This window comes from Prionailurus bengalensis, chromosome A1 (genome assembly GCF_016509475.1).
Source record: "Prionailurus bengalensis isolate Pbe53 chromosome A1, Fcat_Pben_1.1_paternal_pri, whole genome shotgun sequence".
Classification (NCBI taxonomy): Eukaryota; Metazoa; Chordata; class Mammalia; order Carnivora; family Felidae; genus Prionailurus; species Prionailurus bengalensis.
The window spans coordinates 194,547,501-194,573,258 of record NC_057343.1 but is presented as its reverse complement, the minus strand read 5'-3'; the positions used below and the strand labels follow the sequence as shown (position 1 = coordinate 194,573,258).

The 25,758-nt window shown below is 43.3% G+C and overlaps 1 protein-coding gene across 2 annotated transcripts in view; it reads left to right on the top strand.

Moving 5' to 3' along the window:
* The window catches only part of GRIA1 (glutamate ionotropic receptor AMPA type subunit 1), a 303,014-nt gene that overhangs the window by 257,489 nt on the left and 19,767 nt on the right, over positions 1-25,758 (top strand). For both annotated transcript variants that reach the window (XM_043597761.1, XM_043597751.1), the window contains exons 12-13: positions 211-409; positions 5,650-5,897. In XM_043597761.1, coding sequence (XP_043453696.1) covers positions 211-409; positions 5,650-5,897 — 447 coding nt within the window. The remainder of the gene's footprint in view (positions 1-210; positions 410-5,649; positions 5,898-25,758) is intronic.

Here is a 25,758-nt window from a genome sequence, read left to right as displayed (position 1 = left end):
AACCACACAAGTCCTTATCTTGTAATAAGGAATAAAATGCCAACATGAATCTCTCTGACATTTGAATTATCACATCTAGCTGACAGAGGAGAAGGGTGCAATAGGGCTTGACAGCTCTGCTGACGGGGCTTAGGCTGGCCCTTGGCCCTTCCCTATGGCCTTATGCAGTTGATGTCAATGCTTCTGACACCTCTTCCCTTTGGCCTGCAGGTCCCTGTCTGGCCGCATCGTTGGTGGTGTCTGGTGGTTCTTCACCTTGATCATCATCTCCTCATACACAGCCAACCTGGCTGCCTTCTTGACCGTGGAGAGGATGGTGTCTCCCATCGAGAGTGCTGAGGACCTAGCGAAACAGACGGAAATCGCTTACGGCACACTGGAAGCAGGGTCCACTAAGGAGTTCTTCAGGGTAGGAATATCCCTTGTCCTAGAGCACCTTCACAAAAGGGAACCACTACTGTCATTAAAATATCCTCATTAAAGAGCATGTGATTATAGTCAACCAGAGCAACTGCTTAGCATAGTACAAGTCAGGGAAACTCAGAGCATTTCTCAGCTTCTTACAAATTCTTGAGAAATCTACAATTCTATATTTGTAATAACTTCAAAGCTCTTGCACTGAATCAGACCCCTTACGTATGCCAGTCTGTGCCAACTTCTCTGAGGGCTGCAAAGGATATGACATTCAGTTCCTTCCCTGTTCCCACACATACTTGCAGTCTAATTAGTAATTGATTAGTATCGGCCTCGGGACAAGGTCCAGACCTGATGCCCTTTTATGTCCTCTCCTTGAAACCTTGATGAATAAGGAGATGGTATATGGGGAATGATTACTGGAACAGGTGGTCTATTTAACAGTGCCAGGAGAGAGAAAATGTGAAGTGAGAGTGGAGGTGATGGAGAGGTCTTATGGCCAGAGGCAGCGAGTGAAGGCAGAGGAGCAGAGAGCTTAGAAACACAAGCCTAGGGTCATACAAACCTAGGGCCAGACCCTGGCTCTGTCCTTTACTTGTTCTCTGGCCCTTAGCCTCTTTCACACCATTTTCTCATCTATAGAGTCAGGAGAATAATATCTACCTCAACGAGTCATTATGATATTAGAAGAGATGAGGCATCTAAGACACAAGGCTCTGTGGGTACAGGGCTTTGGGGTACAGGCATTTAGGAGCCATCTTGAAGAAGGGGTAGGGATTTACAGCCACAAACATTAGAAAATATTTCTAGGCATCATGAAACTAGGTCAGGTCTGGGTTGGCTAATTATATTCCAGGCAAAGGGGACAACTTGAACAAATGCCCCAAAGCAGAAAAGCCTGCAGTTCCCTGGACTTTAGACATGTTCCTCCTGGAAGTTGAAGAAATAGTACATGGAGCTACCATGTATTGAGGAAGGAAAAATGATAAATAATTGCTACCACTTACCTAGCATTTGCTATGAATCAGGTCTTGTGCCAGCACACCTTCATTTAATCTTGTCATTACAGTTAGAAATTTGTTTTCCCCATTTTATATGTGAAGTTCAGAGAAGTCAAAGTAATTGCCTGAGGTCACACAGGTAGTAAGTAGCAGAAGGAGAATAGACAGCCAGTATCTGCCTTGCTTCAGGCAAGGGACAGGGATCCCACACAGTCCTACCAGGTTCTCACTGAAACTTTATGGAGAAAACCCCAGACTCCGAGTGAACCCACAGAGTGTGCTCAGTTTCTTGGTTGTGGGTTCTATGTTCTGCATGACAAGCAGGAAGGGGACCAAGGTCTTAACCATCACTGACCCAGTCTCCAAGGCTAATGTCATCTACTTCAATATAATGGAGCAAGAAGGTGACTTAGAGGTCATGTGGTCAGTGTCTATCGTTTTAGAGAGAGACATGACTTGCTTAAGCTTAACCAACCAGCTAGTAGAAAAACCTCCTGTAATCTCATAATTCTCTAGAATTTTTAGCCTGCAACCAAAGTGTGAAGGGGATGTCTCATATTTGTCCAGGTAGCCATTCCTATATCCCTGGCTTTGCTGATGAAGTTGGGGAACAGCCAATTCACTTACTCATTACATACTCATGTTCTCATCCCCAATATCTGAGCATGTCACTATCCCCAAAACACCTTCCATCCATGGTCTCATTTATGTCCCACCTATGACCTATGGTAGAACAGGAGTTATATGTCCATTTTGTGAATAAGAAATTGAAATTCAGGGAATCATAATGCAAGTGTTGAGGATGAACACAAATTCTGTTTCTTCATTCCAGCCAAAGTATTCTTGACACTGAACCACACTGTCCTAATGAGGTGGTGTCATTAGCTGATTTTTTAAAAAGATTATTCAGGTTGTTAGATGAGCTCATGATCAAATCTAGTCTAACCTTTTCCTTTTGTAGTTGGGGAAACTGAGGCCCAGAAAAGAAAAGGGTCATGCTCTAACTACTCAGAGGCATAGCTAGGACTTAGGACTTGAAAGTTCTCTGTTAATCACTATGTCAATTGACATATTTCTATTTCTCATCCACAGGACACTGTTAGGCATCTAGAAACAAAACAGTGTGTATTCTACAAGCTCTGGGCACTCACTAGGTCTACTACATTCGTGACAATAGGTTGTAGTTCATATGCTAACTCTGATCAACAGTGGTGGCCTGGAGTTCGATGTTGAGAGGGGATTCTGAGGTCACATCTGGGCACAGTGTGAAAGAATTCCTTGACTGATGTCAATATCCCTCACATATATAGGAAGGGAAAGTGGTCTCAAGCCAGCCATGTATTGGGCATTCTTATCCTAAAGTAAAACCTAAATAAAGGGCATAATTAGTAGTAGTAATTGCACCACTTATAGAATACCTACTGTGTGTCAGGCACTGGGTTATGCATTTTACATCTGTTGTCATATACTATCCATGGCGACACTATGCAGTCAGTACCATCATCAACATTGTCAGGAGAGGAAGACTAAGGTTCAGAAATGTTGTTATTTGTCCAAGGTCTCACAGCTAGTAAGATATAAAGCCTAAAATAAGGGAGGCAGCTGGTTGCAGTGAAAAGGCACTAGGTGCTATCAGGAAACCAGGGTTTTATTCCTGGCTCTGCCACTAAGAAGGTACATGACATTGGACAGTTCACTGCCACACTGTGGGCCCCAGTTTCTTTACTGGTAGAAAGACAGCACTAACAAGATATGCCCCATGAGCCCTTCCATCTCTGTAACTTTGAGCTTGAGAATTTTCCCACCAGGACTTTGGTGGATGGGGAGACAAGATCACCTACCACCTTCATAAGGCAGGAGAAGAGCATGGTGACACATGTATTCTTCTACCCCAGTCTCTAAAAAAATATGGCTTCTAGTCCCCATGGCAGCCCAGAGCTTCTTGGCAGCTCCAATCCAGAGTCACTGAATCCTCCATCGACAGTTTAATTAAGATGTGTGAAGGGCTGTGAGAGCTGCAGATGATAGGAGAGATCCAAGAACAAATACCCCAAGTATGTTTCCAATCTTCCCTGCCACTCATGCTGCCTTCGCATCCCTAGAGATGAGATTTTCCTGATAGCCTAATCTGAGCAGCTATGAGCACAGCCCTGGCATTTGGGGCACAGGGGTGAGCCCGAGAGGACATATTAATTTTCTGCATACTGTTGCCCAGAGGGCTCTTCAGCTCTACCTGTCAACAGCCCAGTTCCCTGCCGTGGCCATCTTGTCAGGTCAAATTGCATCTTGCCATTGCCCTGCTGAGTATTTTGTTGGGTTTCTGCCTGGAAGATCATCTGTAAATCTGGTCACAGCTGAATTTATACATTTCTCTGTTTCCTGAGCGAGAAGAGATGTACACTGTAGATGTTCTGATTGGTTCTAGGTGTATCCTCCTCTAACTTTGAAATTCTCCCTCCCTTTTCTCCTTTCTTTCTTCTTCTTCTTCCTCATACATTGTTGCTTGAATGTTGTGTTTTCATGTAAAGAATCAGGTATTTTAAGACCACAAGGGATTCAAAGGTCCCCATGCCCCAAATCCTCGTGGAACAGATGAGGAAAGACTAGAACCCAAGATCTTCACTCCCAGTCCAGTGGCCTTTCCAGAGGGTCAACCATACTTTAAAGAGTATCACCTAGTTGATCTAATTATAGATTCACTCTACCAAATACTTCCCTGAAATTCTCAGTAACTATTTCCCTTAATTTTCCATTGAGACCAGACTTTTTCTAGGCCCAAATATCTCTATAGATCATTTGGCTCAAACAACAACTTAACTGTTTATCAATATTTTGCCAACACTTGATGTTGATATCAAAGAAATAAAACTGATATTTGTGTGCAAAGAAAAATGACATTTTGTGTGTATAATTTTATACTAAATAAATCTGTAATCTGTGTTTTAACCACTAGTCTACATGAATTTCATGACTCTAGCACTCTTTAAAACATTAGCCCCTTATATATGTATAACATGTGTCCATTTGCAAAGCCAGACTCCCGTACCCCCAAAATACATCTACCCTTTGGGGTAAGGAAACTCTTTAGAAAGACCATGTTAGATGAGAGGGATGATTTGTGGTCCTGGGTTGTGGGCCTTGACTAAGGGCCTACTATGTGTAAGGGTGCACTCTGTGAAGGACTCACAGAAGGGAAGATGTCCCCCTCCCTCAGATGGCATCCATATACTTAAGAGCTGTACACAAGCAAGGATGCCTTGCAATCTTGGCAGTCTAGCCTGAAGGTCCAGTGAGTGTGTCCTAGAGGAACATCAGCCCTCACAATACTCTTTTTAGCCCCAGAGGCCTACAAATCAGAATCATCTGGGGGAACTCCTGGAAGAAAAGATTTTTTTCTAGGTTCCACCCCAGACCTGCCATATCAGAATCTATAGGTTTAGAGCAGGGCATCTCCATATTTACAATTTCTACACAGGATTCTGGTACCCACTAGAGCTTGTGAATGATTGTCCTTGAAACTAAGGTGGCCTCAGAATACAAAGGATTTGTTCTGGCCTGTGAAATGACTAGTAGGATGTGGCTGGAGAGAACCAGGGTATCAAGAGAAGTAAATAGCCTAGGCAAAGTCCCAAAGAAGGGAAGTTTCAAAGTGAGTTCAGTACAAGGGGAGGAAAACAGTTTGGCAAGATTGAGAGGCTTTTGAAATATAAACAGGTGACAGTATTAGGTCTCAAGTTATTAGCTTTATCAGACAATTTACATTCCAAGGTCAGTCTTATAATATGACTCATGATCCAGAATTCCTCAATGTTTTTATTATTGGGGGAACCAATAATGAAATCATATTCCACTGATATTAAGCTCTCCTTTTCTTCTGGGCAGTATAAATATGGCCTTCTTGAGTAATAGATAGGTTCTATAATGTCTTCAGAAGCTAGATTAGGGTTGCATTTCTTAACTCTTCCCATATAGAAGGAGAATATAATTCAGCAGTAAATAAAAGATTCTGAGATATTCTGTTCATTCTCTATTTGCAAGATATTTGTACTTTGGAACCTACTGATACTAATTAGAGCCTCTTATTTTGCAATCACTCATAATTTGTTTCTTCCTGAGCTAATCTCACTCATGAATGTGTGATCAAGCTACACTCAGCTCTTCATTAGTGTGTGTGCCACCTCAATTCCAAGCACAGCCAGCACTTAACTCCAGCTTTGTTCCTGTCCCCTGCCAGAGGTCTAAAATTGCCGTGTTTGAGAAAATGTGGACATACATGAAGTCAGCAGAACCATCAGTTTTTGTGCGAACCACGGAGGAAGGAATGATCCGAGTGAGGAAATCCAAAGGCAAATACGCCTACCTTCTGGAGTCTACCATGAATGAATACATTGAGCAGCGGAAACCCTGTGACACCATGAAGGTGGGAGGTAACTTGGATTCCAAAGGCTATGGCATTGCGACACCCAAGGGGTCCGCCCTGAGGTAAGTAGCCAAGATTTGCTTCCTTGGTACTCCCTCTCCCCTCCCTACCTCAGGAATGAAGCTGCTGTGTCTGCCTCAGGGCTCCAGTGCCACAATGCAAGCTGTCACGGGGGCTCTTCTTGGACACCAGTGAGCCTGGAAGATGCCAGTCACCTGAGATCTTCAGCCCTGAGGTTGGAATTGACCTGGGGGCCTCAGCTTGCTATGACTGTCGCTGCCCATGTGTTTTTCCCCATGCCTCACCTTACCCCTCCAAATGTGTTAAACATCAGTGAAACTTGTGTTTGTGTTGTGTGATCTATAACACACCATCCTTTACCAGATACTCTCATATCCAAGTAGGTTACGAACAGAGTTCTCCAGCAACCTGGATTCTTTGACAGAAGGTGGTTTATAATGTTTGTCTAAAAGAAACGTAAACACGTTGTCCAAATGGAAAGTCAAGTAGTTTGAGCCCTAAAGGCTCTGGCTGTATCATGAATGGCAGTACCCATTCTTTCCCCAAATACTGATTTCTTTAGCAAGAAAAAAGGTGGTTCAGGGACACCTGGGTGGCTCAGTCAGTTGAGCATCCAACTTTGGCTCAGGTCATGATCTCATGGTTTGTGAGTTCAAGCCCTGCATCGGGCTCACTGCTGTCAGAGTTAGAACCCACTTTGGATCCTCTGTCCCCCTCCCCTAACCCCTCCCCCACTGTGCTCTCTCAAAAAATATTAAGACAAACAAACAAACAAACAAATAAGTAGTTCAGTAAAGAAGCAAAGTAGACTTTACTCTCACATAAAGAAGTTCTGGTACTCATTCCAAACAGCTAAGGTAGAGTCCTATAGACTCGGGATCAAAAGACATAGATTTAATACTGGGATTTACTACTGTCTTACCAAAGGTAAGTCTTGTCATCTCTCCAACCTTTAGCTTCCTCATCTGTAAAAAGAGGATATTCATCCCAGCCCTTCCTAGGTCCAAGGTGATTGTGAGTTCAAATCTATATAGAAGATAATTAAAAGCAGCACACTGTGAAATAACCTGTTATTCACTGATATCATGTCAATTTACAGAGGGATTAAATAATTTTAGGGAAGGGTAGTGCTCAAAGAAAGATGAGAAGTATTTAAAAAGGTTGCAAAAGGATGAAGAGATGTTCTTAACCCACATTGACATCCAGGGCTACCTCTGCCCTGAATGAAAGATGTCTTTCATTCATTTCAATAATATTGAGCCCTGCAATGTTCTAGGCTCTAGGCTTGGACCTGGAGCTACAAGTTTGAACAAGCCGGACAGTCTCTACGCCTATGGAATTACATGCTTGCAGGGAAGACACTCATTCAACAGGTGATTATTATTTGATGGTTCATGACAACTATGACAGGTGGTAGTTGATATTGCAGGGAAGACACTTATTCAACAGGTGATTGTTGTTTGATGGTTCGTGACAACTATGACAGGTGGTAGTTGATAAAAGACCTGGAGGACACCTACTTCCAGCCATACAGCAGAATAATACTCCTACTATAAAACCTAAATATGCAGGATAAAGTTATAACAAATAGCCATTTTTATGAAAATTAGGAAATCCCAAGGCCAAAACAGAAAAAGGTCATCAAAACCAGAGTGAAATGCATAAGCCGACTCTTCAGGAGCTGCCATAAGCAGGGCAGAGTTGTAAATTATGTGACAGTCCACATGAACAAGAATGAGAAGTACATCTAAAAGCATTTAAGTAATGAAAATATTTTTAAAAGAAAAAGACACTGTCACAAGGGACCAGGCATATTTGGAAAAATACCAATTAGAATTCAGGGATGTAATAATATCTCAATGGAAGGGGTAAACAACAAATTAGTCAAAGTGGAAGAGAAAATTATTACACTGTGAGAAAAATGGAGATAATTCCTCAGAATATCACAAAGAGAGACAAAAAGACAGAAACCCTGACAAAGAGGTTAGGAGACCTGAAAGAGAAAACAAAATCCCAGGTGTATCGTCTGTGAGTCCCAGAGACAAGAGAGGATGGAGTAGAGGCAGTATTTAAAGGGAGCTTTCCAGTATTTATGGAAAACATTAATACCCTGATTCCAAAGTTATGTGTCCCAAGCAGATGAAAATCAGCAGCTGATCCACTTGAAACTGCAGAACTTATAGAGACAAAGAAGATCTCAAACACACTCAGAGATAACAAGGTCTAATCTGGTGTGCAGGATGGATGGAATGTGGCCAAGAGGGCTTTTCCAAGCATGCTTTTTTCTCAAGCTGAGATATGACAGGTTAATAGGAGTTAACAAGGTAAAATAAGAGGAGGGGAAGAGATGAATACTCCAGCCAAAGGGAACAGCATGTGCAAAAATTGTAAGTAAGAAATCATGGTACACTCGATGAACTAAAAGGAGCCAAGTGCTCCTGGAACAGGTAATAAAAAGGAGAAAAGGTTACTTTGAGATTAGAGAATGAAGTAGGGAAGCATTTTGTAAAGGATTTTTGTCCTTATGTAAAGAGTAATGAAAATATATTGAAGAATTTTAAGTTAACTGTCTGAAAATTAAGAAACAAAGGTATCTTTAGGAGGGCAAATATAACTGAATATACCAAATGAAGGGAAACCAATGGCCTGGTATTTATCAATCATGCATCTTTGCCTCAAACAACTTAAAAGATTCTCTGTACAAGTTTAGACAAAGTCCAAAGGGGATCCAAAAGAGAGTGTTTGGGCAAGGAAGAGACTTTTATCTCAGAAACGTATGCAACATTATCCTAGAAAGGCCCAGAGTAGAGAATGAGCTCTTATATGTCCGAGAACATCAATGATGCTGCAATATTACAGTTTACTTAAGGCTTTATGAGTAAAGGATATTATTTGATCTAAAAACATGGATATGAATTTAAGAAAACAAGGCACTGAGAGGTGACATTATTTGTCTAATCAATAGAGTACTTCTGCCATCCATCCTACATACAGATGCCTGGAACAAGATGACAAACTCAGAAAATATTAGATATTTGAGTTACATGAACTCAGGTCGTCTGGCATTCAAATGACTTTGCACTATAATAAAATCTACCACTGAGTGAATGCCTACTCTATGCCAGATGCTATGGTATGTCCATCATCTCATATAAACCTCATACCTATAAAGTACCATTATCCCCATTTTACAGATGAAAAACAGAGGAACAGATTTAAGTTACCTGACTAGCTTGACACAAACAGCTAATAAGGAAGTAGCCAGATTTCAAGTTCAGGTAGTCTGATTGCAGAGCCCATGCCTGTGACCTAATTCTAATGCTGCACTGAACTTTATGACTGACAGCATGATTAAAGGCAGGAGACTTTACTGCCAGGTTCCCGGTACCTATTCTCACATGTCAAGCAATAACACACAACTCAAAAAAAAAAAAAAATTAAAAAGCAGACATTTGGAACCCAGAGTATCCACTCATCACTATGAAGACAAAAGGCAAGAGTAGATGGTCATTTTAATGCACCAAATACCACTTTTTTGAGTAGTGACACTGCTTTTGTGGATTTTGCATGCCTATAGATTCTTTTGGGATAAATGTTGAAAATAATTCAACTTTAATAAAGAAGACCCTAATTCTGTTGTTTACATCTCTGTAAGACATACCAAACTATTTATGGATTTTGGGAAAGAAAGCAAGAGCAAGGGAAAAATAAATGAAAAGGAACATATTCCAAATATAGATCACTGATGGTTGATTTTTAAGTCATGTGGCCCAAATAATGGCCACATGCTCCCAACTCTCCCCCCAGTGCTCCAATTGCTCCAGTGGCAACTTTTATGATAACGATGGGGTTTCCTGACTCAAAAATAGAAGAGTAATGTTCATCCTAAGATGGCCATGAGTTTCTAGCCTAGGAAAATCCATCTTCCCTCTGTGAGATTCTCCCCCTCATTTTTTCATTCAGAGGAATCATTCTAGCAATGAATAGTGTAGAGATTCCATGAAACATAGAATTGCAAAATGGTCACAGAAAATGTGAGCGTGCACGCACACACACACACACACACTTCAGCCAGGGTTCCATCATATCTTGGCCTCAATGCCCCAAATGGTGCTATTTTCTCAAGGAATAGTCAAATATCAAGAGTCATGGCAACCCAAATGTCACAGAGACCCATGTGCCTACTCCAGCCATCTTAGTAGGCTGGGATCACTGATTTGGTCCCGGGAAAGCATTCTTCATGGCAGAGGAGGAAAGTGAGGAAAGAGTAAGGGATGGTACCTATTTCCTCTGGTCCCTATTTAAAAGGAGCTTACATGTGCTAAAGACAATATGGCAGTAGATATAAATTTTAATTGGGGCGCCTGGGTGGCTCAGTCGGTTAAGCAGCCGACTTTGGCTCAGGTCACAATTTCGCGGTCTGTGAGTTCGAGCCCGACGTCGGGCTCTGTGCTGACAGCTCAGAGCCTGGAGCCTGTTTCAGATTCTGTGTCTCCCTCTCTCTGACCCTCCCCCGTTCATGCTTTGTCTCTCTCTGTCTCAAAAATAAACGTTAAAAAAAATTTTAAAAAAAGAAATAAATTTTAATTCAAATTATTTAGAATCACAGGAAATACTTTTAACAACACTGTTCAGCCATTCACAAAGCTGCAAACTCTTTCTGCAAAGACGTCTTTACAGAAGGTTGCTTAGCACACTACAGGCATTGCTACAGACTTCCCTTCTGCCCTATAAAAGTGGCGCTTCTGTACCCCTCATAGGCAGATGTGCTCCAGGTTCAGTGCCTGTACCTGCATTAAAAAGGACTTCCCTGGCAGTCTTTCTCCATCACTTGCTCCCTGTAAAGCCAGACCTTACCATACCTACAGGGCACTCACCCCCTTCCAGCCTGCCGAAAAAAAGCTGCAAGTTCCTCCAAGGCAGATCACCCAGCTCTGTCTCAGAAGGTCAGAGAACTGATATCTAAGGTCCAACTGTTCCTCTAAAACTTGCCAACTCTACTTGGCAGAAGCCAGGCCATGGTCCCTACGGAGTGTTAAAAGGCTGTGTTAGTGACAGAGTGGTGTTTTTGTCTCTTCTGCTCTGGAAACAAATACTCTGATGAAGCGAAGTGGCTCCATGCTTGATTTTCCATTTGGACAGGTGGTGTTTCTTTGAAACAGATGCTGTTTGTTGGCTGTCACTGCATGTCTGGGGTTGCGCAAGGGGCTGAATTATGTTTCTGAAGCCCTTAGGTTATAGATAAAGACCTGCTCAGCCAATGCCAGTCACTAGGGAAAGGCAATTGGTAAATCAACTAATTATGATCTATTGGTCCCTTTTATTGCCAACTGAATGTATTTACTGGTCCCAAGTGAAGTCTCCTTTCTTTATTATGATGAACAATCCCTTCAGTTAGAGACAGTGTTCTCAAATCTGCTCAGTATGGGGGCATGGCCCATGTTTTACCAACCCAAGAAGGAAGCCACACCAGATTGGCCTGAGTTAAAATCTCAACAAATGATTCTCCTTCACAAGCCATTTACCAGGAATTTGATGGATTTGCTGAGTTATACCCTAATCAGGACGCTGGTCAAAATCTGGTCTTTAACTGTGACCGTGGTTACATGGAGTCTTTTCTGGTCTCTGCGCTCATGACATGTTTGTTTTCTGTCATGTGTCTTGTCCATGCCAGATGTATGGGCCAGGGGATGGGAGCTTCCTCCTACAGCTTAGTGGATGGTGGATGGGTACCCACAAGGGTCTGATATCCACTCCCTGTGCTTTCCATTCAGTTTCACAGATTCCTTTCTGAATATCTCCCCACAAAGCCCTCTGTACACACCTCAGGGGGAGCAGTGAGGGAGATGCAGTCCCAGCCCCTAAATGTTTTGTCACCAAGAAGAGCTCATGAGCCGAATTACACAGGGGACTGCTGTTCTACCCAGTGCCATAAGAGTCAGCAACATACAAAAGGAGGAGAGTCAACATTTGAGTGGAAGGATTTATAAAGGTTTTGTGGCAGAGATAACATTCAACATAGGCCTGAAGAATTGTGATAGATGAGGAATGGGTAGAGGGCGCTCCAGATGAAGGGGACCAAATGAGCAGAGGTGAGAAAATGGAGGGGCTTGCTTTCAGGAAAAACAAAGGATCCACTTTAACTAAAGAAGGCATTAATAAGTAGAAGCGATTGGCTGAGGTCATACTGTGAAGGATTTCAGATGCCTCTGTATTTTTTATTCAATGTCAGGAGGGGCCATTAAAGGCCACTGATGTAGAGGGATCCTGGACCAAACAGGCTCCCAAAGATGATCCTGGCAGTGGTTTGCAATGTGAGTCACAGGGAGGAGGATCACCAGCAAAGAGACCATTTAGAAGGCTGTTGCAGTTATTCTGGTAGGGGAGGATGAATGTGGTTACAGATCATAATGGGATGGCGACAGATAGAAATGGTGGGCTCTATGTTCTTCACCAGACATCACCTCTACCTTAAGTCTTAGTAGTTTGGAAAAGAAGTCTGTTATGTGAGCTTTTTGAGACTTTTGTGCTCTTGCCTAAGGCCTGACCAGGTACAAACTGATTCTGGCACAGACAGAAAGTGGGCAGATATGGGGTTGACCTCCCAAAAGACTTATTGGCATCTCCTCACTTTTACCTCAGGGGTGCCTAGAAGGTTCAGAAAGGCATTGCTGGGAGGGTTGCAGCAAGAACGGTGGAGGCTCCCAATCACCTTTCTCTTTCCCTATTGCACTGACTGTATCTTGCCTGTATTTGGTGTTTTTTTTTTTAATCAGACATAAGTTTAAGATTGCTCATCAACATTTTAGTCACACTGGTATTCTGACTGAATACATTTTTCTCCCTCACACAACCCTATTCTGGGAAGTATCTACTAAGAACTGTCTGTCTCCATTGGCATATGGCTGAAGGAGGGAGGTGAAGGCCATGACTCAGGAAGAGATAACATAAGGTTTTGTGGGAAGCGTTCCCACTTCCAGGTATTGAGGGTCGTCTAGTTGCCCACCTCCATACTAGGACCTCGTGACATGAATGACATCTTCAAGTTAGTTCGGTGGGCCTTTCTTGAACAAATTTTTTTTTTTTTTTTTTTTTTTTTTTTTTTGCCTAGTGCTGATCTGAGTGCTACAGAGACCATAAGAGAGTTCTCTTTTAGAGAATCACAGTGACCCAGAATGTAATTGGGAAACAAATAAGCAAGTGCTGTTTTGTGTGGTGCTAAACCTATTGTTCTAAAGAACCATTCCCCAACTGCAGTACGTGTCAAATTATCTTGGGAAGCTGGTTAAAAATGCTCCTTTCTAGATTCTCGTTCCTGCAATTTCTGATTCCGCAGATCCAGGGTGGGACCCAGAAATGTGCAATTTTAACAAGTCCCGGGGCAACTCTGTTATAGGCAGACAGCAGTCCATTTTGAGAAACAGGGATCGAGGTCAGAGAAGAGAGATGGACAAGGTCTGAGAAGGCAGCGGCTTAGAAAGAGAAGGAAGGTTAATACGATGGGAGCATGGCAGGGAAACTACATTGAATGGTGTCCAAACCATGATCCTTGGAGTCAAGCAACCTTCATTCAGGTTCAAGGGCCATTACTTCACCAGCAGGTTGACCTCACTTGGTAAGTCATTATAACTTTATGAGCCTCTGTTTTCTTTTCTGTAAAATTGGAGTAATAACAATTCATTGCCGTTGCTCTGAGTTTTGATGAAATAGCACGAAGTGCTTGTCACAGAGGGTACTCATTAATGTTAATTCTCCACTCCTCTCCTCTTCCCATTAGACTTACCAAAAAGTCACTTGTGAACCAGATAACATGTTTCCCTTCTCTGTGAAACGCACTGTGTTCATCAGAAATGCACGTGAACATCAGCCTCACCCCCCAGCACCGGCTGCATTAGAAATGTCTCTGAGAACAATTTGTGGTCCTCCCCCACAGAGAACACACTAAAAAAATTAAACCCTGATATTTTTTTTTCTCCCTCCCTCCCACCCTCCTCCCATAGTATAGTACTGTTTAGGGCCTGCCGCTGAGAATAAATACAGTATGTCCCAGGGCAATGACAGGCCTTTTCAATTGGTCCTTGTCTCTGATGGGTAGCCAGGGATGCTTGTTGTCATGGTAACCCCATGAACTCTGTGACCCAGGTCGGGCCTGATCAGAGACAAAGCTCTCTGAGCAGAGAGGCTGGATTTGCCTGCATCCTCAGAAGAGCCGGAGAGAAAGGGAGAGAGGGAGGGAATGGGGGATAAAAAGGGAGAGAGAGAAAAAAGGATGGTGGGACAAAGAGAAGGAGAGAGACAGAAAGTGTGTGTGTGTGTGTGTGTGTGAGAGAGAGAGAGAGAGAGAGAGAGAGAGAGAGAGAAGAGACTGGAGGTCTGCCAAAGGAGTGCTGCATCAATACAGAAGCTTTTCAGGTCAGGACACGTGGGATGGGTTGTAGAGCAAACCGAGAAATCCTCCTAGGAGACTTACGAGGCAGCCCAGTGCAAAGGTCCAGGCAGTGGGGTGATGAGGGCTTGATTTAGCATTTTAGTGGTGATGATGAGACCTATTGTTAACATTTATTGAGCCCTGACTCATCCCCGGAGCTTCTATGAAATATTTGATGTGCATTAGTTTATGTAATCCTCACAACCCTGTGAAGGTAGTATTGTTTTCACCTTGATCGTATAGTTCGGGAAACTGAGGCACAGAGAGGTTATGGAACCTGCCCAGGATTACCTGGTGGGGAAATTGGAGAGCTGGATTTTCAAGCCAGGCAACCTGATTTTGGGACCTCTTCTTAGCCACTGGGCAAAAAAAAAAAAAAAAAAAAAAAAAAAAAAAATGGATCTAAGGCAGAAACTGTGAGGAAGACATGATGATTCAGAGGATAAAGATCAGGTACTGCCCCTCCCCCAACTCACACATGTACAATTGCATTTAGTCCTGCAAGTCAGAAAGCCATGGTCCTGCAAAGGGAAGTGGCTCACTGTAGCCCTGAGTTCCCCAGGGAGCCCTTTCCTCCCTTTTGCATTAGGAGGCCACACATATCCGTCTGTCCCCAGGATGGGGCCATAGCACCAGGTGATGCCAATGCCCCACATGTAAAAATGGAAGAAGACACATCCAGTGTAAGCTAAGCTTCCCCACTGACCCATGACAGATTGCACCTAACACACCTCCAAAGATTTTCACGCCTCTCAAAAAACGCTGTAGTGCTTTGGACTCCTTTCACCAAAGAAGAGCTAACCATTTTAGATTGACTATACTATCAGCACAAAGAGGGAGGAAACTTCATTCCTTCCCCACCTACTGTGTGCTGGGCAATGGCTATGCATTCAGTGCCCTAGGCACTGTTCGGGCATGAACCCTCCTCTTGCCTTTTGATTTAGGCATTATCATTTCCTTTTCACGAGTTAGGAAGCTGAGATTCAGAGAGGTGACATTCTGCCCAGGTTCTCACCGTGATCTGTGGGATGCAGCTGAAGCATAAACCCTGACTCCTGAACCGTCCTTCCTTCCACATTCCCACCTCGGTGCTAATGAAGACACCCCTCACTGCCTTTGCCACCTTTTAAGGTGGCATCCTTAAAACATGAGGGGAAATGAGACACCAGGTGGCCTCCACAGCCAGAGCACTCCCTCCTGAAGCACCAGGCTGGGATGAAGATCCGTGGTGCAGGTGTATTCTGAAGGACTGTGTTAAAACCACAAAGGCAAATGCACACTTACTCCTGTTACGGCTCTATTCTTACCATGCCTGCTTGAGAAGCTTGTAAATGGCAGAGCGACACAGAGTAAGAGAAAGAGGAGGAAGGCAGACAGAGTGAGGTGGCAAGGATGGATCTGGGGAGATGAATGACCCGGGAAATGAATGGCCTTTACCACAGCAAGAACAGCGACCCAGCACGGGCTGTGATTTGCCTGCTGAAGCACTACCTTCTCCCGCTGGTATACAAATTGTATGTTGCTTTCTTTTAAGAGGCTGTTGCTGTCAAAAATAGCATCTTTTTTTTCCCCCTCTCTCTCCCTCTCATCAGCAACTTTCTTTCAGACTTGCCAGTGTTCTTTTCCAAGAAGGCAGCTGCTATTATGCAAAGGCAGAGCAAGGGGGAGAAGGTCTGGGTACCTGTCCCAGTCCTGCCACTCAGGGTTTGTGGGTGTGGGAATAGAATGTGCTTTGGTGTTGATCAGACTCTCGTTCAGACCCAGCCTCCCACATTTACAACCTGTCAGATCTTAGATATGTAGCAAACAGCCGTACGGACCATCAGATGATTGTTAGGGCCTTAAAGTCAGGGCTGAGGACAAATCCCAGGTCTGCCAGCTAATGACCAGAGTTGCTCAGACAAGTTACTTCACCTTTCTCAGTTTCCCCAAGTACAACAACTGGAGGTAACACTAGCATTCACATTGGTGGTTGTTAAATAATTAAATTAGATAATATAAGGTGCTTAGCACAGTGCCTGGCACATATTCAAGTGACTAAGAAATGTTAACTATCATTACTTAATCTCTCAGAGTCTTAGATTTTTCATCTTCCAAATGGGTTCCTACTATAAGCTTTACATGGTGCATAAGGAATTCTTGACCATTAATCCCCTTTCCTCCCCCACTTCTCCTTTCCCTTCTGCTTCCCCTCAACACTCACAGTCTATTCTGTTGGTTTGGGGATCTGATCCAAACAAGTGGTGATTGCCTTCTCTGGGCCAGACCACTCTCAGCTTCTTTACATCATAATGCGTGAAATTTCAGCATACCAAGAGACAGAAATATCTGAATGGACAGTTTTATTCTCTTTTTCGCTCAGTGCCCCCCAAAGGTCAGCTAATAGCCACCTTGCTTCCATCCATATGCCTAAAAGTAGAAAAGTCCCACGCAAATCCTGATTTCTGAGGGCAAGCAGAAAGGAAAGGGAAGGGATGGCCCTGAGTTGAACCCCTGCACAGAAACTCTGGGTCATTTGTTTTAGTAACTTTTATGAATCACCCCATGTGCTGAGATCATGGGCTTGGTAATCACATCTAAGCAGCCTTTGCCTCAGGGAGGAAAGGGGCAAATCCCAGGTGAATCCCTAAGCAGAGTTGACTTGATATCCTAAGGAGCCGGAGGTAGGGAGTCAGGGGAGTCTCCAAACAAAAGAAAAAGTCAGGCAGGCATATTTGCATAGATTATTCATGCCTCCTCAGCACACACATCTAGCAGGAAAAGAACATAATGACCTCTTAATCATATTCTCTATTCTGAGGGGAATTAAATTTATTCCTCTGGAGGAATGTTAAGACAAAAAAATCCATAGCACTATTCAAGCCCAGGCTACTTGTGGCCTACAAACACCACAACTTGTCCCCACTCTGGTGTCTTTTCTCTTATTGCTTCCTTCTTTCTACCTATATTTCAAAGTACGGTCCAGTGAAGCAAGGGCCAACTGTCCCACAGAACCTAGTAGAAAATTTAGCACGTAGAAAACTCCTATTGATTGTCCCACTGACTGATTCCTACCTGGCCAACTTCCATATGGTGACTTTCTGAGTATGTCATAAAATCAGTTGATGTGTCTGGTCTTGTGTAGATTCATGAGAACCAGGAAACACTAGTTCTACTGTATAACTATATAACATAAATTAAACCAACTCTTTTTTTTAAGTGTTTATCTTTGAGAGAGAGAGAGAGAGAGAGAGAGAGAGCGAGCATGAGCAGGAGAGGGGCAGAGAGAGAGGGAGGCACAGAATATGCAACAGGTTCCAGGCTCTGAGCTCTGTCAGCACAGAGCCTGACACAGGGCTCAAACCCATGAACCGCAATATCATGACCTGAGCCGAAGTCAGACACTTAACCGACTGAGCCACCCAGGTGCCCCAAACCAACCAACCTAACTCATGAGTCTCTTTGGCCATTACTAATGCACATCCTAAAGGCAGCAGATGAAAGCACAGGACTATGATCACACAATTTAATTTTATCAATATTCCTGGCATAGGATTTTTCAAAGCACTAAAGTAAGTGCTCTTAAGGAAAACAAGATGATTATGACATTGGGACCCCTAAGACTGACTATCTAATGCAGGGGCTGCAACAAAAATGCCCCCAAGGGCCAGGTGAAGAAAATGAGTAAAATGGATTTGCATTAAACTCTTACATGTTTTCCTTATTTTTAATAGACCCATGAGTACAGTCACCCTTTCTCTATTCTAACAAAATAACAGTGCAAACACTCTGACAAATAATAATTACGGTTAACATTTTTTGAGCACTTGCTATATATGGCAAGCACTCTCTAAGTCCTTAGATGCATTCCCTAATTCACGTAATCCTCATAAGAACCCAACAAAGTAGGTACTGTTAAGAATCTCATTTTTAAGATAATAAATCAGTGGCATAGTGAGGTTAAGTAAATTATCAAAAGTCACACAGCTAGTGAGTGGCATAGCCTGAATTTGAATGCAGGCAGTCCAGCTTCAGAGTCTGTTCTTTTATCCACCACATTATCCTATAAGTGACAGTCTCTGAGTGATCAGAGAAAATGATGGGGACTTGGTGAACAAAAGAATATATGCCTATGTAGAGGGAAAAGACTCCACTCCATTCTGATTTAATATATTGCTGTGTCAGAACGTTGCCAGATCTGGTTTTTCAAAGAAACTGGAAATCTCAATTTTTGCATGCACTGTTCAAACATTGAGTGTTGGTCACAGTTAAGAGAGGAATAGAGAAGACACAGGCTAGTACCAACTAATAGTAATACAAAAAAGAGAGGAAATCCCATGAAGATGATAGATTATCAATAGATCAGTAGATGGATGAACAAGGCACAGTGGGAAAACCATGCAGGGAGGGATTAATGTCTTACCCTTCAGGTGGGAGTCTGGGGAGGCACCCAAGAGGACGTAGCAGTCCCCAGACAGGGCCCCAAACCAGTGGGGAGAATATATACGAGCAAGACGGGGAGAAAGATATTTCAGGTAAAAGACCCAGCAAGCATACAGTACAAGAGTGAAGGGGAGAGTAATTCATGCATTCTTTTTCTATCTTTCTATTGCTGTTTGCAGCAGGGAATCATTCCCTCAAATGAAATCGCTCATGGAATCCCATTATAAAAGACAAATGGGAGGGGGAAGCTGCTGAAAGAACAGAGGAGGGGCTGGAGGTGGTAGTGGAAAGGGGGAGGAGGAAGAGAGCTAGAGACAAGTTTGGGCCCAGGGTGGGAGACCTGGGAGATCAGCGTTCCTCTCTCCCTCGGGAGCCATTCTCTGTCACTGGAGGAGACCATTCTCCAACATGATGACCCTGTGTATTTTAAAGTCCACAAGAAAATAATGGTCCTGCTGGCCTGCTCAGCATTCTGTTCACATTGATGTTTGTCTTTTGGTGGCCAGTCCTTAGAATAGGCCCAGCTTTCCTTCCTTTCATTGAACCAGAGGTGGCTGAGATGAGACCAGTGGGCTGGCTCTTGCCCGGAATGGTGTTTTCAACCCCCTCTGTTAATTGTAGGGAGGCTTTCATTCATTCCCTCCATTATCTTTTGTCAAGCATCTGAAGTGTCTGATACAGACCCTGTGGCGGGGCTGCTGGCAAATGGTTCTGTGTTACAGGACTGGATGTGGTTTACTATGAGCTGCAAGTGCACTGCTTCTCACAATGTGGGGCAGGCTGGGGATCAAGCATGCCTCCAGAAATACCTTCTGTCCATAGCACCCCTGCTGGAGGGGCCAGACTTCCGGTCCCCATCCAGGTCTCTGTACTGTACCAGGTGATGCTAGCCAAAGGACCCCAAAGAAAGTTACAGGGCCTGGAGCGCCTGGGTGGCTCAGTCGGTTAAGCATCCAACTTCAGTTCAGGTCATGATCTCACAGTTCATTAGTTTGAGCCCTGCATCGGGCTCTGTGCTGACAGCTCAGAGCCTGGAGCCTGCTTCAGATTCTGTGTCTCCTTTCTCTCTCTCTCTCTCTCTCTCTCTCTCTCTCTCTCTCTCTCTCTCTCTGTGTGTGTGTGTGTGTGTGTGTATGTGTGCTTCTCCCCTGCTTGTGCCCCCTCTCTTTCAAAAGTGAATAAATAAACTTAAAAAAAAAGAGCTACAGGGTCAGAAATAGATATCACACATGTAAAACTAGTATGCAGCTTCTGGGGGGTTGGGTAATACAACATACATTGTTGTGATACAACTATATTTCAGAAATGTAAAACTCCTTCATTCAAAAAAAAATTCATCAAAAAGCTTTTGTTAGCTATTGTGCTGGGTTCCATTAAAGAACTCCTCTGATTGGAGGAGCCAGCCAATGGATAATAGCGTGATGAGCTTACTATTCTAGGGTATGCAAGTACAGTGGGACAGAAAGGAAGGCCTGATGCGTTCTGCCTGGGCCTTGCAGGAGGATTTGCAGAGAACAACATATGTCAGAGGCTTATATGATGAATGGGTTCTACACAGTGACCAAGTGTACCAGGTAGAGCATGTGCCAACACAAAGAGGTGTGGCTTTTGTGGCACTTCCAATCCAGCCACTTGTCCACAAGTAACCCCAAAGCACTTTAACATCTGCCATCTCATTTGCTCCTCACAATACAGACAGCTGGAGCCGGAGCTTGTAATTATTCCCATCTTACTGGGAAAACTGAGGTATACTTGCAGTAACCAAATATCCTGGTTTGCCCAAGATTGAGAGGGTTCCCAGGATGTGGAACTTTTGGTGCTAAAACCAGGAAAATTCCAAGCAAACTGGGACAAGTTGGTCACCAGAGGCACAGTTACAGGTCTTTCCACATATCTTGACCAGAGATTAGTGAGGTACTCAAACCAGACTCAGATTCTTTTCTCCACCTCAGATGGAGAAACAGAGTGCTCTACATATGGTTATTTTTCTTTTTTTTTTAAACCAATTCCTTTGTGTTATTTTGTACAGTCAGAAACCAAAGGCAAAACATCTGTCTCTAGCTGACTCAATGGCTGACCAACATTCCTTTCTCATGAGATCCCAGGACTGTCTGTTCCTTGAGTATACTCCAAGGGGAAAACCACCTGTGGTGGTCTCAGGTGAAGGGAACTTTGACCTTACCTGTATTCCCTAACAATACCTGGGGATGTCTGCATTTTAATTGAGGCTCCTGACAACCCCACTAGCTATTTCCATCTGCTTGATCACTGTTTAACCTCCCCCACGTTACCTACCACTCCAAGCTACTGGGCCAGCAGAATCCCATGTGCTGTTAGCTTTCTGCCCTGTCAGTGATGATGTTTACCCTAGATGGTCCAAACCGACAGTGTCATAATCTGTACTATAAAGACAGAAGGGGTCTTTGAAATTATTATCTAAAAGGTAGGTGATTAAGAGGTGCTGTCTAGGATCCAGGTCCACAAACACCCAGGCTTGTCCTAGACCCAACTACTCTTCCCCTTAAGAAGCCAGGCCAAACATGCTTTGGTTCTTGCTGAGGCTGTGGCTCCCACTCCAAGCAAAATGACCCTGGTTTGGCCTCAGCACAGGAGCAGAAACATCCAACCAAAGAAGGCCCTCAGCAGAAGTGGTTTACTCGTCTCTTGAAGACTATATAGAAGAGGCTCCTGCAGGGCTCAGAGAGAGGTATAAGGGGAGAAAGGAAGTGGCTGGACCTCTTTCACAGAGGGAGCACCCTGGTCCTCAGAACCCTCAAGTCCCATGAAAGGAAGAGTTGGAATGTCCATGCTCACTTGTACACCTGACCTTTAATTGAGTCCAAGGAAATTCTCTCCCTCCATGGTCCCTCCAATGCCTTTAAACCTCACTCATCAATAGCTGTCCTTCCCCTTCTTGAGGAATGATGCAGAGATCCTCGAAGTCTTTTCCCCCAGAAGTCCAGTGGATCCTAGACTAGAGGCGTCATGGACCAGTATGGCACCAAAAAAGAAAATGGTGGTAGGGACACATGACAATGTTTTTTCTTGCCAAGGAATCCTGGTATCTTAAAAGAAACAAAACAGGGGCTCCTGGGTGGCTCAGTCGGTTAAGCATCCGACTTCAGTTCAGGTCATGATCTCACAGTTCATGGGTTTGAGCCCCACGTCGGGCTCTGAGCTGACAGCTCAGAGCCTGGAGCCTGCTTGGGATTCTGTGTCTCCCTCTTTCTGCCTCTCCCCTGCTCATGCTCTGTCTCTCCTTCTCTCTTGAAAACAAATAAACATTAAAAAAAAAAAACCAAAAAATGACCATTTCTCATCAACATAATATAAAAAGAAAAGAAATGTGTTAACACTAAAAAAGAAGGAAATTTCACATGAAGGACTGTCCTTTAAATGGAAAATTTTAGGGGTGCCTGGGTGGCTCAGTCGGTTGGGCAGCCGACTTCGGCTCAGGTCATGATCTCGCGAACTCCGTGAGTTCGAGCCCTGCATCAGGCTCTGTGCTGACAGCTCAGAGCCTGAAGCCTGTTTCAGATTCTGTGTCTCCTTCTCTCTGACCCTCCCCTGTTCATGCTCTGTCTCTCCCTGTCTCAAAAATAAATAAAACGTTAAAAAAAATAAAAAATAAATAAATGGAAAATTTTAGCTTTCTGAAAACTCACTCTACAACCTTATCATTCCTTATTTTCCCATTGGGAAGTGAAAACTTCATCACAAATTGGCCTGGATCTTTGAACCAGCATTATGGAACCATGGATTGAATCCTTTTTATCCAGCATATGAATTCCCTCCATGCTTTTCCTGACCAACAGTTGTCCCATCAACGATGTCCCACCAAAGTGCCACTTTGCAAATAAATTCCCTGAGAGCTATAACAGCTCCAAAGTTTACCATCTCATTGAGCAGCATTCTGTGTCCCTGTGGCTTCATCTCTCTGATCTAATTCTGTCCTTCAGCATCTCAAATAAATCTAATTCCTCTTCCATTGGCAACCAGTCTCCAAGTTTCCAGGTGAGCCCTGTTTACTTTGCTGGATCCCTGGATTCAGGGTTAAAACTTTCGACGTTGTCTGTTCCTCTCATATGAGTCAGTATATTGGTTAATAATTGATACATATTCACTTAGGACTGCCTGGCAGTGTAGAGGGGCTGCTGGTCTGAGTCCTCTCCCTGCTTAAACACTTTACCTTCCCTGTCTCCCTTGCCTGCGGTGAAGACTTGACTTCTTGGCAGAGCATTCCAGGATGCTTGGGATTTGGACCCAGTCAGCTGTTATAGCCTAACCTCCCAGAAGCCCCCCTTGTGACCACATTCCCCAGACCTCTGCTTTCTAGTGCTTCTTCCTGATTTCACTCTTCCCTTTTCACAGAGCATGCCTGGAAGGTTTTCGAACTCCCACTCACTATCAGAATTAAACTCTTCCCTTTTCTGGTGCTTCCATAATTCTTTATTTTAAAATCGGATACGGTTTTCCATGAACTATTGGGAAGTGTTTCTGCCTCCCACATGAGACTGTACATTCCTTGAAGGTTGAGGTTTATAACTTGCTCAGTTTTTTATTCCTACTAAGTACCTAGTACTCTACTTAACACTTAATTGGCCCTGATAAATATTTGGTGGGTTGACTTGAAGACATCTACTCTTTCCACCAAAGCCTTTATAATCAAGTTAAAGGCTAAGGCTAATACACATAAAACAGTGGTAGGCAGGGCAATGAATTGACTGCTGGGTTCCAGGGAAGTTCAAAGGAAAGGTCAATGAGAAATCAAGCGTTCATGGAAAAATTCAAGGAAAACATGGGAGCAATGCAGGGCAAGTGGTGTTAGGAGAGAAGTGAAGGAGAACAGCAAGTTGCAAGCACAGACAAGCAGGAAGAAACACAGTGTTTGAAGGGGGACAGGATGCCTGGCAGCCTAGTGTGATTAGAACTGAAGCTTCCTTTGAGGGAGGAGAGGCACAGCATATCGCTGCAGGCTGGGTATAAACTCCAAGGGCTGTTTCATCCAATACTCCTCAGATGCTCAAATTCAAGGTTTTGAGAGAGAGAGACGGTTGCTTTAAAACTGAAGCCCAGAATTCAGTCCTTAGCCTTTCCTAAAGCTGAAGCCCAATTAAAACCATCTGAAATCTCTCCCTGGACTGTTTTTCCCCCCAAACTTCAATTTCCTTGCACGTATATGATAAGCAAACTTCTCCACAGTGGCAAGTCTGAATACATAGGATTTTAATGAGTATAAGGTCATCCTGGAGACTACCTTTCTAGGGTTCCAACTCCTCCCTTCTCAAGACTTCCAAAGATAATTCCTTGATTCAGATACTCCCCTAGACCCATAGGCTCCTGTGGCTGAAAATCAGGGGTCAGGTAGCTGACGGTTTACCAGAACTAGCCAGCATAGCCCCAGGTTATTGTCCATCTAGCAGTATCAGCTTTACCTCCTTAAAAAAAAAAAAGAAAAGAAAGAAAGAAAGTTCTTTGGCCTCTTCCTTACAGTCAGCTTGTAAATTAGCATCTTATGAAATGGCCTATCATGAGGTTTTGTTCATTTGCTGCCTTTGCTCTGCTGTGGGCTTGGAGAGTGGAGATTCTTGGATGTTACAACTGTGTGCAAAGTAAAAGTTTTGAAAAGGTCTGATAGAGTTGGGGGGAGAGAGACCTAGATAATCTTTCTCAGGCTTGTTAATGCATATAATACCTCATGTGGGGCAAGCTGGAAAGCACAGTGGTTACATGCACAGACTTCATCCATGCAGAATGGAGTTAGAACCTTAGGCAATTTATGTATTTGTCTGTGGAATGTAAATAGTAATAATATGCGCACCAAATAGGGATGTGAGGATTAAAAGAAATAAAGCATGTAAAGTACTAAGTACAATCCGTGGCCTATAATAAGCTCTCCAAAAAATAAATAAATGTTAACTACAATTATCATCCTATGATCCTGTGCATTTTCTTTGCACACTTTCTGGGCTCTTTCTGTTATGTTCCAGATAGAGGAGTTTACCAAATAGCTGAATTAGAGGCACATAAGGTTATTTTGCACTTAGATTTCATCCATTCATTCATTCATTCACCAATAAATAAATAAATAAATAAAAAAGGTATTTCTCACTTTTACACTGTATAGAACATCTTGTACTAAATATTGTGGGGAGGAGTTTAAAAACACAGGAACCATCATCTCTGCTCCAGGGAACTGACAGTCTATTTGAGGAGACCCATCCAATACACCAATTAGCTAGAAGATTACAGCATAAGGGACCAGAGTTAAAGTCCAGAGAATCACCCAGAAAGGGACATTCAGTGTTGAAATTTAATTAAATGCTTTTTCAGGAGTCCCTTTTTCAAACCAATTGTGAGATCATAAGCCCACCAAAAAAGGACATAAATTTTCCCCATATTTCCCATTGTGGAACTTGTGCCATGAGGAGGGTCCACTTTCTCTAAACACTTCTTCCCACTGTTGACCCCAAACTGGATTTTGTACCTGAAGAGAACAAACAGGGGAGAGCTTATTTCTGAAGACAGAAAAGTGGTCTGATAGCTCACAGCAAAAATGAGAATTAAGAATTTGGTAACCCTGACATTTGTTCTCTGTTTCAGTTACTCCCTGTACTCCTGCCTCCCCTACGTTGAGTTTTTCTGCCTACATTATTTTTAAATACAAAGATAGAAAAAAAAGGGGGGGAGGGGTCAAGAAATCTAGGCAGTGGCTGTTCTATCCCTGTGTTGAACATCCCTAAGGAAAAATCCCAAAGCCAATCATTGCCCTTTGTGTGTTTGGTCAAGACTAGAGTCTCTTCTGTTTTGTTTGTTTTTAGACAGAGAAAAAGAGAGAAAGGGTGTGTTTCAGGGTTCTTTTAATGGAAATTGTTTTCCCAGCTTGAAAATTGCTACATTTAAACTCACAATGTGGGGTAAGTGAAATCATAAATATGAACTCCTTTTCAGGCAGCAAACAGCAAGCATTTGGAGTCTTTCTCCTTTGCCTTTGGGGATCCATATGCCACAGTCTAGTTAGCTGCCCAGCGACTGACAAACATAAATAAAAG